General features: G+C 43.6%; 4 protein-coding genes across 5 annotated transcripts; 3 read left to right on the top strand and 1 right to left on the bottom strand.

Annotated features, from left to right (window-relative positions):
• The first annotated feature begins 201 nt into the window (after positions 1-201).
• On the top strand, positions 202-4503 carry LOC140773284 (uncharacterized). Its single transcript, XM_073115761.1, has 2 exons — positions 202-2059; positions 2929-4503. Exons 1-2 carry the CDS (start codon positions 584-586, stop codon positions 4450-4452), a joined length of 3000 nt encoding a protein of 999 aa, XP_072971862.1. The 5' UTR covers positions 202-583; the 3' UTR covers positions 4453-4503.
• Positions 4337-11508, top strand: LOC140772843 (pentatricopeptide repeat-containing protein At1g71420). 2 transcript variants are annotated; one of them, XM_073115058.1, is made up of 3 exons: positions 4337-4407; positions 8996-11287; positions 11383-11506. In XM_073115058.1, exon 2 carries the CDS (start codon positions 9117-9119, stop codon positions 11244-11246), a length of 2130 nt encoding a protein of 709 aa, XP_072971159.1. In that variant the 5' UTR covers positions 4337-4407; positions 8996-9116; the 3' UTR covers positions 11247-11287; positions 11383-11506. The 2 variants fall into 2 exon arrangements, with proteins under 2 accessions (XP_072971159.1, XP_072971158.1); XM_073115057.1 differs by having other exon boundaries at positions 8996-11508.
• On the bottom strand, positions 5743-7683 carry LOC140773855 (probable UDP-glucosyl transferase 73B6). Its single transcript, XM_073116625.1, has one exon. The coding sequence runs from the start codon at positions 7468-7470 to the stop codon at positions 6025-6027; it is 1446 nt and encodes a 481-aa protein (XP_072972726.1). The 5' UTR covers positions 7471-7683; the 3' UTR covers positions 5743-6024.
• Positions 11509-12387: 879 nt separating the features above from the next.
• On the top strand, positions 12388-14143 carry LOC140774177 (anthocyanin 3'-O-beta-glucosyltransferase-like). The gene has a single exon (XM_073117060.1). The coding sequence runs from the start codon at positions 12585-12587 to the stop codon at positions 14013-14015; it is 1431 nt and encodes a 476-aa protein (XP_072973161.1). The 5' UTR covers positions 12388-12584; the 3' UTR covers positions 14016-14143.
• Positions 14144-14384: the final 241 nt, after the last annotated feature.

Below are 14384 nucleotides of genomic sequence, written 5' to 3'. Positions count from 1 at the left end.
TCGTTGTATATGAACTAGGAAGTTGCATGCCAATATTGACACCCATGATATGTCGCAGCACACTTTACTTGTGAAACAAACATCTATCACGACAAGCTATTTATCGTCTATGGTTTATGGACACCAGCTTCTCTATTCATAAACTGATTGACAGTTCCAAGTACCTCTCTCTCTACCTGACATCTTTCATGGGGTACTGTTGCCATTTTGAAGTAATTTATATATTCAAAATCGAGATGGCATTACCTTCAATTAGTCTCTAAGCTTCCAGGAAAAAAAGAAATTAAATCGTCAAGATGGTAATCTATGTGAGTGATGTAATATTAGGAGGGTTAATGGGTTGTTGTACAAGCATTGGATACGTAGATATCAAAGTCCATCAGTGCAGTCGTCGCCGCATAGAATCTGCTCGTCCATTGTAGAAAGGTTTTAAATTCTAAGTCCTCCGCCCGCCTCTATCTATGTCAATACTTATATCACCAAACCCCTTCTCCTCTCGTTATAGAGATAGATATTATAATTAACAAGGATATATAATTTATTTTGTCTCTTCTTCCTCTTCCTCGTCCTCGTCTCTCTCTTCATGGATCTCCACGTCTTCTTCCTCCCATTCCTTGCCCCAGGCCACATGATCCCCATGGTCGACCTCGCGTGTCTCTTGGCCGGCCGCGGCGTCAAGTCCACCGTCGTCACGACAGCCGCCAACATCCCCTTAATCCGACCCACCATCCAACTCACCAACTCCTCTCTTCCTTCCCGTTTCCATCCAATCCAAATAATGCTCCTCCCTTTCCCCTCCTCCGAGTCCGGCATCCCTGATGGGCAAGAAAACCTCCTCGCCTTCCCTGCGCCGACTATCACCCCGGAGATCGACTACGCCATCGACCTCCTCCAGGAGCCCTTCTCCGCTCTCCTCTACGACCACCGCCCCGACTGCGTCGTCTCCGACATCTTCTACACGTGGTCCGCCGACGCCGCCCACGCGCTGGACATCCCCCGCCTCGTCTTCCACGGCACCGGATTCTTCCCCTGCGCCGTCACGACCGCCATCGGAATCACGAACCCCCATTTGGGCCTCACGTGCGATGACGAGCTCTTTGTCGTGCCCGGGCTGCCCCATCGCGTCGAGCTAACGAAGGCACAGCTCCCGGACTTCTTCTCGACGCGAATCGATCAGTTGGTCCGGATGCACGACTCAAACGGGAAGAGCGATGGGATGGTGATGAATAGCTTCTACGACATGGAACCCGACTACGTCGACTTGCTCAAGGGTGCCTACAAGGAAGACGAGGTGTGGCACGTGGGTCCCCTATCTCTGCGCAATAAGGACGCCACCGAGAAAGCGATACGCGGCAACACGGCTTCCATTAACGCCCACGAGTGCTTAAATTGGTTGGACACAAAGAAAGCCAGATCGGTAATCTACGTTTGTTTCGGGAGCTTAGGCCGATTCGCCCCGGCCCAATTGAAGGAGATCGCGTTGGGACTCGAAGCTTCGCAGCACCCGTTTGTTTGGGTGGTAAAATATGACAAACATTTAGTGGGTGTTTTGCCTGACGGGTTCGAGAGCAGGATGGCGAGAGATGGGAAGGGACTCGTCATCCACGGCTGGGCTCCGCAGTTACTCATCTTGAACCACGAGGCCATCGGGGGGTTCGTGACGCACTGCGGCTGGAACTCGTGCTTGGAGGCGGCCAGTTCCGGGGTGCCGATGGTGACGTGGCCCCTCTTCGCCGAGCAGTTCGTGAACGAGAGGTTGGTGATGCAGGTGCTTAGGATCGGGGTCTCGGTTGGGGTGAGGAGATGTAGTGAGAGGGAGGAGGAGAGAGAGGTGGTGGATAGAGACCAGCTGGAGAAAGCGGTGAAGGCCTTAATGGGAGGTGGAAAAGAAGCGGAGGAGAGGAGGAAGAGGGCGCGAGAGCTCAGGGTGAAGGCGATGAGAGCGGTGGAGGAAGGTGGCTCGTCATACAATGGGGTCACTCATTTGATCGAACACCTGGTAGGTCTTAGAGCTGCTCGGGTCGGGTCGGGTCGGGTCGGATCGGATAGCTTGAGTAATGTCTAATGGAGTACTCTGAAAAGCTTCCCAAAATATACTATTAGGAAAGTACTAGAGGAAAAAGACGTGCCATCCCTATGCATGCTTGTATAACTGTATTTGGAAGGAGAAACCTATGTTGTTTTGATCTGTGTAATTAATTAAAGTTATTACAAGAATAACTCTCAGATTCTAGCTATTACTTAATTCGATAAGAAATTCAACTTTGATATCTGGATTATCAAGCACTCCTTGTTTAAGATTTAGCAATCTCGGAGGAATGAGCGACCAAAATCCTCTGGTCTCTCCCAATGGAAGAAAACCTGGCAACTTGGGTGGGTGCAAAAACAAGGCCAGGTTGCCACTTGTGAAGTAAGATTGCCACTTGTGAAGTAAGATTGCCACTTGAGAAGTCAGAGTAAAGTGAGAGAATTACTTCATAAATAAATGGGTGTTTGGTTGTTAAAATGTAAAAAAAAAAAAAAAAAAATCAATATTTTTTTATTTACTAATATTTTATATTTAAAAAAATCAATCCAATTAACTATCACTCAATTATTGCCTTCTCTTTTTTTTCCTCCATCTAATATATATATTACTTTAGTCATTTGTTAAAATATCTATACTTTTCATGTCATATTGAAGGTAATAATTACACTAATTATATCCGTTTATAATCTAAACCATCAATTTATTTTCTTATATAATTTTCAAGAAAATAAGTATAAATAAACTAATAAGGAAGTTATTAGCAAATGAATACCTCCTAAGTGTATCCATCCATGCGTGTCATGAAACTGTCGTTTTTTAGAGGAATATTGGCAAAAAGTGCTGCAGAGCGTAGCAACAGAAGATTTGCTCCAATATAGTGTTGCAGAGCATATCAACAGAAGATTTGCTCCAATAGAGAAGAGTTAAATTGGAGTGTTGTTCCTCTTCCTGCAACCATTCCAACCCAAGCATCTCTCAAACATACCTCTATGGATCTTCATGTCTTCTTCCTTCCTTTCCTCGCTCCCGGCCACATGATCCCCATTGTCGACCTCGCTCGCCTCTTGGCCGACCGCGGTGTCAAGTCCACCGTCGTCACCACCGCAGGAAACCTCGCCTTAATCCAACCAAGCATTGATCTCTTCAACTCCTCTCTCCCTTCTCATTTCCACCCAATCCAAATTCTCCTCCTACCCTTCCCTTTCTCCCAATCCAACCTCCCCCAAGGTCAAGAGAACCTTGCCGCCTTCCCCACCCCAGGTCTCACCCAAGAATTCAACTCCGCCATCGACCTCCTTGTGGACTCTTTCTCTAACCTCCTTTACACCTACCGCCCCGATTGCATCATCTCCGACGTTTTCTTCACCTGGTCGACCGACGCCGCGCACATGCACGGCGTCCCCCGCCTAGTCTTCCACGGCACAGGATTCTTTTCCTACGCCGTCTCCACCGCCATCCAAACTGCGAGGCCCCACGTGGGTCTCGCGTGCGACGACGAGCCCTTTATTGTGCCCCAGCTGCCCCACCGCGTCGAGCTCACTCGAGCGCAGCTACCCGACTTCTTCTCGTCTCGCAGCGCACACTTGGCCAGGATAAATGAATCCATTGCGAAAAGCGACGGCATTGTGATGAATAGCTTCTACGAGATGGAACGCGATTACGTTGAGTTCTTCAAGGAGGCGTGGGATGACAAGATGTGGCACGTAGGCCCCGTGTCTCTGCGTAACAAAGACATCATCGAGAAGGAGGTACGAGGCGACACGGCTTCCATTAGCACCCACGAGTGCCTAAGTTGGTTGGATGCAAAGAAACCCAAGTCAATAATCTACGTCTGTTTCGGAAGCTTAGGCCGATTCACCTCAGCCCAACTAAAGGAAATCGCATTGGGACTCGAAGCTTCTAAATACCCGTTTATTTGGGTGGTGAAATATAACGAACATTTGGCGGACATCTTACCTGAGGGATTCGAGAGCAGAGTGGCTAGAGAAGGTAAGGGCCTCATCATCAACGGCTGGGCTCCGCAACTGCTCATACTGAACCACCAGGCCGTCGGAGGATTCGTCACGCACTGTGGGTGGAACTCGTGCTTGGAGGCGGTGAGCTCCGCGGTGCCGATGGTGACGTGGCCGCTCTTTGCTGAACAGTTAATGAACGAGAGGTTGCTCGTGGAGGTGATCAGAGTTGGGGTCCCTGTCGGGGTGAGGAGATGTAGTGACATGGAGGAGGACAGGACGATGGTGGGGAGAGAGGAGTTGGAGAAGGCGGTGGTGGAGTTGATGGGAGAAGGGGAGGAAGCGAAGGAGAGGAGGAAGAGGGCACGAGAGCTCGCGGAGAAGGCGAAGAGGGCGGTGGAGGAAGGCGGCTCATCTTATAATGAGGTCAGTCGTTTGATCGAACACCTGGTGGGCCTTAAGAGAAACTAGTTTTAAAAATAATCTGCCTGATAATATATAAGTTAAATGGGAAAGGAGTAAAGTAGCAATATGGAATAATGTTTCATTTATATCTCCAACTTATTTTTTTAATCTACATGTGTCGAGTCCCAACAGGGTCGTTGTCACTTTAATGCATTTTAATAGCTTTCATCGGCTTTGCAAAGTAGGGACACCCTTAAGCCTTATTTCCTTTTAATTTATGAACCCTTTCTGAACTAATTTATGTCCTAAATTAGTTCAATAAATAAAATTTTATTTTTATTTTTTATATCTAATTAATTTTATTTATTAAAAAAATAAAATTAATTAATCGAATTTAGGGCTTAGTCTTAAATTAAATAAGACCTTAATTATTTTAGAGGGAGGTCTATATTGCACAAAGATTAAAAAAAAAAATTATGTTGCTCAAATGATTCGTAAGGTGAAAGGCGAAGAGCAGTGAAAAAGTGATCCTCAATTACTCACAACATGATACAGTATAATAGCAATGGATAAAATAATGCAAGATATGAATAATCACAAATACAATATTAACAAAGCATTTGAACAAAATTGGATCTGTCCATTGGAACACATCTTCTAATTTGAGACAAACTTTAATGTTGCCAACTACTAATAATTCCTTTTAGACTAGGTCCAATTGATCATCATATATGATTGTAATATACTAAAAGATTAGCAAACTTAAGCGAGAACTAAATCTATGAAACTAATTTATACACATAGATATCCCAATCCAAAAATTAGATTAATAGAGAAAAATAAAAATTGAAATGGAGAATAGAAATGTGAAACAGAAGTGAAAATAAGCAACTTACCACCCTCGCCATGCAATTGTTTCTCTATCTTTAAAGCATTAGAAAGAAAATGGAGAGTATTAATACATCGACGACTTATAAGTTATAGCGGATCACCAATTTTGTGATAGCTTATCAGTTGTTGAATTACGTTCTATTTTTATGATAAGATATCAAACACGTGGAACGAGTCATGGTTATAAGAATTTTCAACTTTCTTATTTGTTAATAATTAACGGAAAAAATATAATTTACACACTTTTGGTTGGACTAAAGTTTAAAGTGTCTTATTAAATATTTATTGTATCATTTTTATTGTGTTGTTTAGTGTGAGTTTATGGAGGGTTTCTGAACCGGTTCAAGAACCCCTAACTTAGTTCAATAATTAAATATATTATATATATTTTTTAATATTTAACTAAATTAATTATTAAAAAATAAATTATTTAACTAATCAAGTTAAGAGTTTCGGTCATAAACCAAACAAAACAAGGCTTTATTGATTAATTGTTTAGCTAGCCAAACAGACAAGGATTGTGAACGAAACTCCCGTTAAGAACTGAAATGGTGATGTTGACGAGAAAACAAGGAAAGGTAAAAGTTACATACGAGGAGAAAATAATATTTTCAACGTGACTCGTACCCTTGCTAAAATAGAAGAGGAAATAAATAGAATAGCATGACGTGATTTATTAGACTAATCACACATTCTAGTGTGTAATTTGGATCGCAATGTGGAAGGATTCAGGGATCAACCAATCCGTTAACACGAACGATGTACTCGAGCAGCTCTGAGACCCATCAAATGTTCGATTAAACGATTGATCTCGTTATAAGACGAGCCCCCTTCTTCCACCGCCCTCCTCGCCTTCTCTCTGAGCTCTCGTGCCCTCTTCCTCCTATCCTCCGCTTCCTCTCCGTCTCCCATCAACTCCACCACCGCCTTCTCCACCTCCTCTCTCCCCACCACCGTCCTCTCCTCCTCCCTTACACTACACCTCGTCACCCCAACCGAGACCCCAACCCTGAGTACATCCACCAGCAACTTCGCGTTAAAGCACTGCTCGGCGAAGAGCGGCCACGCCACAATCGGCACCCCGGAGCTCGCCCCCTCCAAGGACGAGTTCCATCCGCAGTGCGTCACAAATCCACCGATCGCCTCGTGATTCAATATGAGCAGCTGCGGGGCCCAGCCGTTGATCACGAGGCCCTTCCCTTCGCTCGCTGCTCTGCTCACGAACCCTTCAGGTAAGATGTCCACCAACTGTTTGTTATATTTCTCCACCCAAATAAACGAACACTTGGAAGCTTCAAGCCCCAACGCGATCTCCCTCAATTGGGCCGGGGGGAATCGGCCTAAGCTACCGAAACAAACGTAGATGACCGACCTCGGCTTCTTGGTATCCAACCAGTTTAAGCACTCGTGGGTGCTAATGGAGCCATCGTTTCCTCTCACCGCCTTGTCGGTGTCGTCTCGATTGTGGAGAGACACGGGACCGACGAGCCACAGCTTGTTGAGCCCTGAGTTCTTGCCTAGATCGATGTAGTCGCCCTCCATGTCGTAGAAGCTATTCATCACCACACCGTCGCTTTCGGTATAGGCCCTGATCATGCCCCCCGTGGAGTGGCTTGGCTTAGTTACGTAGTCTGGTAGCTGCGCCCTCGTCATCTCGATCCGGTGAGGCAGCCCAGGCACAACAAATGGCTCTTCGTCGTCGAAGGCATCGAGCTTGAGGAACTTCATTGCGGCGGCGACGGCGATGGAAAAGAAGCTACAGCCATGGAAGATAAATACTGGTATTCCGTGCTCGTGTCCGACGTCGACCGACCACGAGTAGAAGATGTCAGAGATCAAACAGTCAGGCTGGTGGTCTCGGAGGAGAAGCTTAAACGGGGAAGAGAGCATGTCGATGGCGGTGTGGAACTCCGGGGTGATGGCCGGGGAAGGGAAGTAGAGGAGGTTTTCTTGGCCTTGGGGGAGGTTGGACTCGGAGGAGGGGAAGGGGAGGAGGAGGATTTGGATTGGATGGAAACGGGAAGGGAGAGAGGAGTTGAAGGGATCAATGGTGGGTTGGATTAAAGGGAGGTTAGCGGCGGTGGTGACGATGGTGGCCTTGACGCCACGGCAGGCGAAGAGGCGGGCGAGGTCGACCATGGGGATCATGTGGCCGGGGGAGAGGAAGGGAAGGAAGAAGACTTGGAGATCCATGGTAGAAGTGAAACTTGAGCACGAAGTACTTCCTCCTCCTCCTCCTTCTTCTTCTTCGTGGTTTTCTTAACAATTGGTAGCCATTTTTCTATTCCGACGCCTTCTTAAATCCGTGCTGCGCTGTAAAATAAATGGTTGTATGAGTGTCCACCAAGATTGTCATTCTAATACATTTATTGCTCTACAAATGGAGAGTAGATCTGAGATCTATATAGGTTTTATTTTACTCTTATTGCAAGAGAAGATACATTAAATTTTGGCCCAAGGTCAATTCTTAAAACAATATTCTAATTTTAATATTAGAAAAAAAGTTAATATCAGTATAAATTAATATATTGTTTAGTTGAATACTACGAGATCAACAAGTATCGAGAGTAAGTCGATTCTAATATTCTTTCAAACACATTTTTTGAGTCATGAAAGTTAATATCAGTACTGTACTGCGGTTTTATAATTTATAGTATTTTTGTGATTTACTTGTTTGGCTGTGGATAGAAGATTTCAATGGATAAAAGATGATGCTTTAATTAAAATTTAGTTTAAAAAAATATAGTGGGTATTTCGTAAAAATATAAAATAAAAATTAGTATAAATTTATCATTTTATTACATACAAAATTCACATTTATATTATAAAATATAGCAATACAATATTAGTAAATATATTATAGTATGATATCATTATGACATTCAACATTTATTACAAGAAGGTCGTGGATTTTTCGTGTCCAGATAAATATTTTTCTGCAACTGTTCATTATTTTTAGGAATAAATATTTATTTATTTTCTAATGCCAATCTGGTTCCACCATGGATTTATTGTCGTAGAAAAGGACACGAAGACGGAGTGTAGATTAATTATTTCCAGAACAAATAATATAACCCAATCAAGTCATTACAGCTTAATTAGATGTGTACTTTCATAATCGACTATTCATGATCTGCAGGTTTGGCAATGATATGTCTCTTTGAAGTTATTAATGTAACATTTAACACCAATACATCGGTAATAAAATTTTAACTCAGTTTGGTCCGAGTTCGTATATTCGTACTCTCAGGGGTGCAGTTTCAATATATGGAAGTATATTATCCCTAAAGAATACTAAAGTCCAGTCCACAACTTCACTGTTCACACAGTGAAATAAAAGTAATTATAGAAATTAGTATTCTAATTTTAATATAAAAAAGTAATATTAATATAGTATAACGAATAATAATTACATTTAATGTAATATAAATTGATATAAAATTAATAAAGAACAGTAAATTTGTATTAAAAATTAATAATATTTTAAACTAAATGATGAAAATACTTTTGGTTAAATGCAAAGTAGTAGTAATGATTCAGTATTGTCTAAAATAGATGTAAAATATTAATTTAATTTTTTTTAAAAAAAAAAGAATAGTATAGAATAAGAGAAGAGAAAATAATAAATTAGTATATATAAAACACCAATTAGTTACTGCACCCAATAGAATGTTATTCTTATAACGTAAAGGCTAACTTGTTTTGTTACAACTCTCAGGAATAAAATGGTGTTTATCCCCTCATCCGACGCCTTCATCCCAACTTCTTTTTACCAATAATTATTTGGCGGCGTTCGTTTCGTGCATGAGTGGTTGTTTATCTTCGATTACTCTCGCGGCATGACAGCAGTAGAGGCGATCACCCTACCTTCTCACTCTTCTCCTCCATCTCTACCCCAATACGAATCCTCCCTCCTCGCCACTCTCATCTCCCCCGACTCAAACCCCGACATCTTCACCTTCGCCGCCCTCCTCCACGCCTGCGCCCGCCTCCGCCACCTCCGCCTCGGCCGTTCTCTACACCGCCGCCTGCTCTTCCTCCCTTCGCTAATTCCCGACCACATCTTCCTCTCCAATCACCTCCTCAACATGTACTCCAAGTGCGGCCGGGCCGACCTCGCTCACCGCTTGTTTGACGCAATGCCCCAAAGGAACCTCGTCTCCTGGACCGCCCTCCTCTCTGGCTACGCCCAATTCGGCCTCCACGACTCCTGCTTTCGCCTCCTTTCCTCCATGATTTACCACCATTTACCCAACGAGTTCGCCCTCGCCGCTGCCCTCAGCTCCTGCGCCACGTCTAACCACCCTCTCCGAGGCCGCCAGGTACACACACTCGCCTTAAAATCCGCTCTCGATGGCAACGTCTTCGTCGGCAATGCGCTCATCACTATGTACTCCAGCTGCAGTGACGACGACAATGCTTGGTTGGTCTTTAACACCATGCCTTTCCGGAATCTTATCTCGTGGAATTCCATGCTTGCAGGATTTCAGCGCAGTGGCCAGCTGAATCGGTCGCTCTGTTTATTCACCCAGATGCATCGTTGCGGTGTTGTTTTTGATCGAGCGACTCTTCTCAGCGTTATCCCATCAGTGTTATGCCTTTGGCATTGTCGGCAATTGCACTGTCTTACAATTAAAACATGCTATGTCTCCGAGGTTGAAGTTGCTACTGCACTCGTGAAAGCCTACTCAGGTCTTGCTGGTAGTGTGGATGAGTTCTATAGGATATTCTCGGGGGTTGAAGAGCATGACATCGTCTCTTGGACAGGGATCATATCCTCATGCGCTGAGAAGGAGCCAGAGAAGGCAATCCATCTCTTCTGCCAGCTCCGTCAAGAAGGTTTTGAACCTGATAGTTATACATTCTCTATTGTAGTCAAGGCATGTGCAGGGTTGGCTACTGAGCGGCATTGCTCGGCTCTTCATTCCTTAGTCATGAGATCTGGATTTGGAGGCGACGCAGTGCTCTCCAATGCTCTAATCCATGGCTATGCTCGATGCGGTAGCATTGGGCTAGCAGAGCGCGTCTTTGAACACTTGGAGATTCGTGACAAGGTGTCGTGGAATTCGATTATTAAAGCTTATGCTGCTCATGGGCAAGGCAGGGACGCACTGCGAACTTTTGAAAGCATGGATCTTGATCCTGATTCCGCTACATTTGTTGGGCTACTCACAGCTTGTAGCCATGGCGGGTTGGTAAAAGAAGGTAGGGAGCTATTTAAATCAATGTCCGAAGTATATAACATTTCCCCTGAGCTTGATCATTATGCCTGCATGGTTGACATTCTTGGGAGAGCGGGAAACCTCTCTGAGGCTGAGGACCTCATCACCAGAATGCCGGTGCAACCGGACTCTGTCATTTGGAGTGCATTGCTTGCGGCATGCAGAAAGCATGGTGAGGCCAGGATAGGGGAAAAGGCTGCTCAAAAGCTAATGGAGCTGGATCCTAACAACTCAGTTGGGTATGTGATGATGTCTAACATCTATTGTGCCACCGGGTGCTCACGGGATGGAGCCTTTGTCAGGAAGGAGATGAAGGAATTTGGGGTGAAGAAGGAAGTAGGATTGAGCTGGATTGAGATTGGCAATCACATCCATGAATTCTCTGCTGGTGGTTGGCGCCACCCACAAAGAGAAACAATATACGTGGAGCTCAAGCGGATAGCAAATAAGCTGAAGGAAATAGGATATGTGGCTGACACAAGATTGGTATTACATGAGACTGTGGAGGAGCACAAGGAGGAGCGGCTGTTGTATCACAGCGAGAAGTTGGCATTGGCTTTTGCATTGATGAATCCTTCCTCCATAGGGAGTAGTGTGAGGATCATGAAGAACATAAGGATCTGTGAGGATTGCCACAACTTCATCAGGCTGGCGTCAAAATATATCAGGAAAGATATTGTTGTGAGGGATGCAAACCGGTTCCATCACTTTGCCAATGGGGTGTGCTCTTGCGGGGATTATTGGTGATCAGTTCTCTATTATGGAATGCAACGGCATCACATAACAAGGTATAGTGGTTCTTTCGCAGACATTTCTAGACACAGATACGCATCCATAGTACTGCCAAGATTTTCCCGCATGTTTCCTAACTCTCTTTATACAGATGTTGTATATATCAAGACATCTGGCAGATGATTCCAATTTCTTTTCAAATGTTATCGGGAAGTGCATCTTAACGCGTCTCGTATGGAGAGATAAAAGAGCATTCTTACGCCTATATTGACAGAATTCTCTCTTTGTTCTCATTCAATTTTTTTAAAAGAATTCTATCTAATTGAAAGAATTTGTTTAGGACAATTGCATTCTATCCTCTTTTTTGACTCAATATCATAGATACTATTTAAGTCAATAAATATATAATCCTGTAAATTATTATTATAGATATTATATAAGTCAATTAATATACACTTAAGTTTGCAAATACATATTATAATATAAAAGTGTTATAATATTATAATCTCATAATATACAAATATTATAATATTTATATAATATTTGTAAATTATAGTAGTGACTAGGCCTTTTTGTCCATCAAATCTACCGATCATTCATTTCGTTTCAAATAATCACATTTTTTATTTTTGGACGTCATATTATAAATAATGAATACATTCTTACCTAATTCAAAAATTAAGTACTTAAAAATTAGATTTACAGTGCAAATAGAAGGACAGTTAGGACGAAAACAGATTGGATACGGACCAGATTATGAATATTAGACTGACGATAAAATTTAAAACCATATCATAACTATATTGATAATTTCAGATAGAGAATCAGATTTTAAATAAATATTGATTGAATTTTAAATAAATTATGATATTTTATTTAGACATAATTAACACAAAAATATTAAGAGTTTTATAAAAAATAATATTTTTATATATCAAATATATATAAAATTAGAGAAATTATTCTCTACAAATAATATGTAACACATCATTAATAATTATATTAATATTCATTATTTAAATAAGTAAATTAAAATTATAAATTATTAAAAAAATATGTGAGTAAACAAATATTCAATATTCATATTCGAATCCGAAAATTATATTCGATTCGCATCCGAATTAAATATAATTTTTTTATCCAAATTTAATTACAATTAGGTTGGATTGCTGGTCGGGTGGCCCGCTTTCACCCCTTTGGGCAGCACAACCCAGTTTTCCATATATTTTTTTCCCTCCCTCTCTCTCTCTCTCTCTCTCTCTCTCTCTCTCTCTCTCTCTCTCTCTCTCTCTCTCTCTCTCTCTCTCTCTCTTCATATTCTCTTTATCCTGACAACTTCAAGAATAAATCTCCATGCTTATCTTGACTCGTAACATCTCCTGCGAGAACCTTTGGTCTAAAATGGCTTCTCGAGCTGAACAACTCCACATATTCTTGTTCCCCCTCATGGCCGCAGGCCACATCATCCCTATGGTCAACCTAGCCAAGCTCTTCGTCGAGCGCGGCATCAAGGTCACCCTGCTCACGACTCCGACGAGTACTGCTCTCCTCCGCCGCTCTGTCGACGAGGCCTGTGACTCCGGCCACTCGATCCATCTCCTCGTGCTTCGGCCGCCTTCGTCGCTGCCCGATGGACGTGAGAACCTCACTTCTCCTGCGATGACCGCGGACTTCTTCATGGCTCTCGACCGCCTCCGCCAACCGTTCGACCAAGTCCTCAGAGAGCACCTCCCGAGCTGCGTCGTCTCCGACATGTTCCTCCCGTGGACAGCAGAGATCGCGGAGCGACACGGCGTCCCGAGGCTCGTGTTCCACTCCATGGGATTCTTTCCTCTGTGTGTGATTGACAGCTTAGATCGCCATGGACCCAGTGCCAGCTTCAGCACAGGAGATAAAGGCACCGTGCTAATCCCCGGCCTGCCGCGTCGGATAGAGATGAAAAGATCGCAGCTCCACAACTACGTCGAGAAGCAAACAGATTTCGAGGAGTTCATGGAAAGGATCAAGCAATCCGAGCTCAAGAGCTACGGTGCAGTGGTGAACAGCTTCTACGAGATGGAGCCGGACTTTGCCGACCATTATCGGAACGCCTTGCAGAGGAAGGCGTGGCACGTCGGGCCGCTGTGTCTCTGCAACAGACTCAGCTCTGTAAAGCTCCATGAAAAGCTTCAATCTTGGTTAGACTCTAAACCTTGTCATTCAGTTGTTTACGTCTGTTTCGGTAGCTTGTCTCACCAAACAGTAGCCCAACTCCATGAGATCTCCTCCGGGTTAGAGGAATCGAACCATTACTTCATCTGGGTCATGAGCAAATGCGTCGAGGGATATGAGGAAGGTATCAAGGAGCAAGGCAAGGGTGTGATCACGGTGGGGTGGGCGCCACAGATGGAAATATTAAACCACCCCGCCGTCGGTGGCTTCGTCACGCACTGTGGGATGAACTCAGTGCTCGAGAGCGTGAGCGCCGGCGTGCCGATGATCACGTGGCCGCTGTTTGCCGAGCAGTTCTACAACGAGAAGCTGGTGGTGGACTTGCTTGGCGTTGGGGTGAAGGTGGGGGTGGAGGTGTGGGGGATGAGGGAGGAAGACAAGGAAGTGGTGAGGGGAGAAGAGATTAGGAGTGCAGTTTGTAGATTAATGGATGAAGGGGTGGAGACTGATGGGATTAGGAAGAGAGCAGACGAGATGAAGGAGAAGGCCAGGAGGGCAGCGGAGGTTGGTGGATCATCTCATGCTGATGTCAGTAGACTCATCGATGCTCTCATTGCTTATAAATTAATGTGAGGGGGGCCGAATGAGCCTCTTCCATTTGTTAGTAATATAGACTTAGAGAGCTCGTTCCTTGCACTTTGTTTATGCATACCTATTAACTATCCTTCAATTTAAATAAATAAATAAATAAATACCTACTAGCCTCGCCTCGTGAGAAATGAACTCTTAATCTTCTTTCCGTGCTTTGTCATTTACCGGACTTTTATATATATTTATATTATTTTAATAAAGGGGATATTATTTTAATAGTTAGTTCAAATTATTTATGTTTTTAGGTTTATCTCTCTACCTAAGGAAGATAAATCTAAAGATTAATATTATTATTTTAGTCATAAATATATAAACTAATGTGATCTCTAGAGCACGAAGGCCAAGTAAATT

This window comes from Typha angustifolia, chromosome 13 (assembly GCF_048772165.1).
Source record: "Typha angustifolia cultivar Huaian chromosome 13, ASM4877216v1, whole genome shotgun sequence".
NCBI classification, from domain to species: domain Eukaryota; kingdom Viridiplantae; phylum Streptophyta; class Magnoliopsida; order Poales; family Typhaceae; genus Typha; species Typha angustifolia.
The sequence above is the reverse complement of the archived record's forward strand: the minus strand, read 5'-3'. Positions and strand labels throughout refer to the sequence as shown.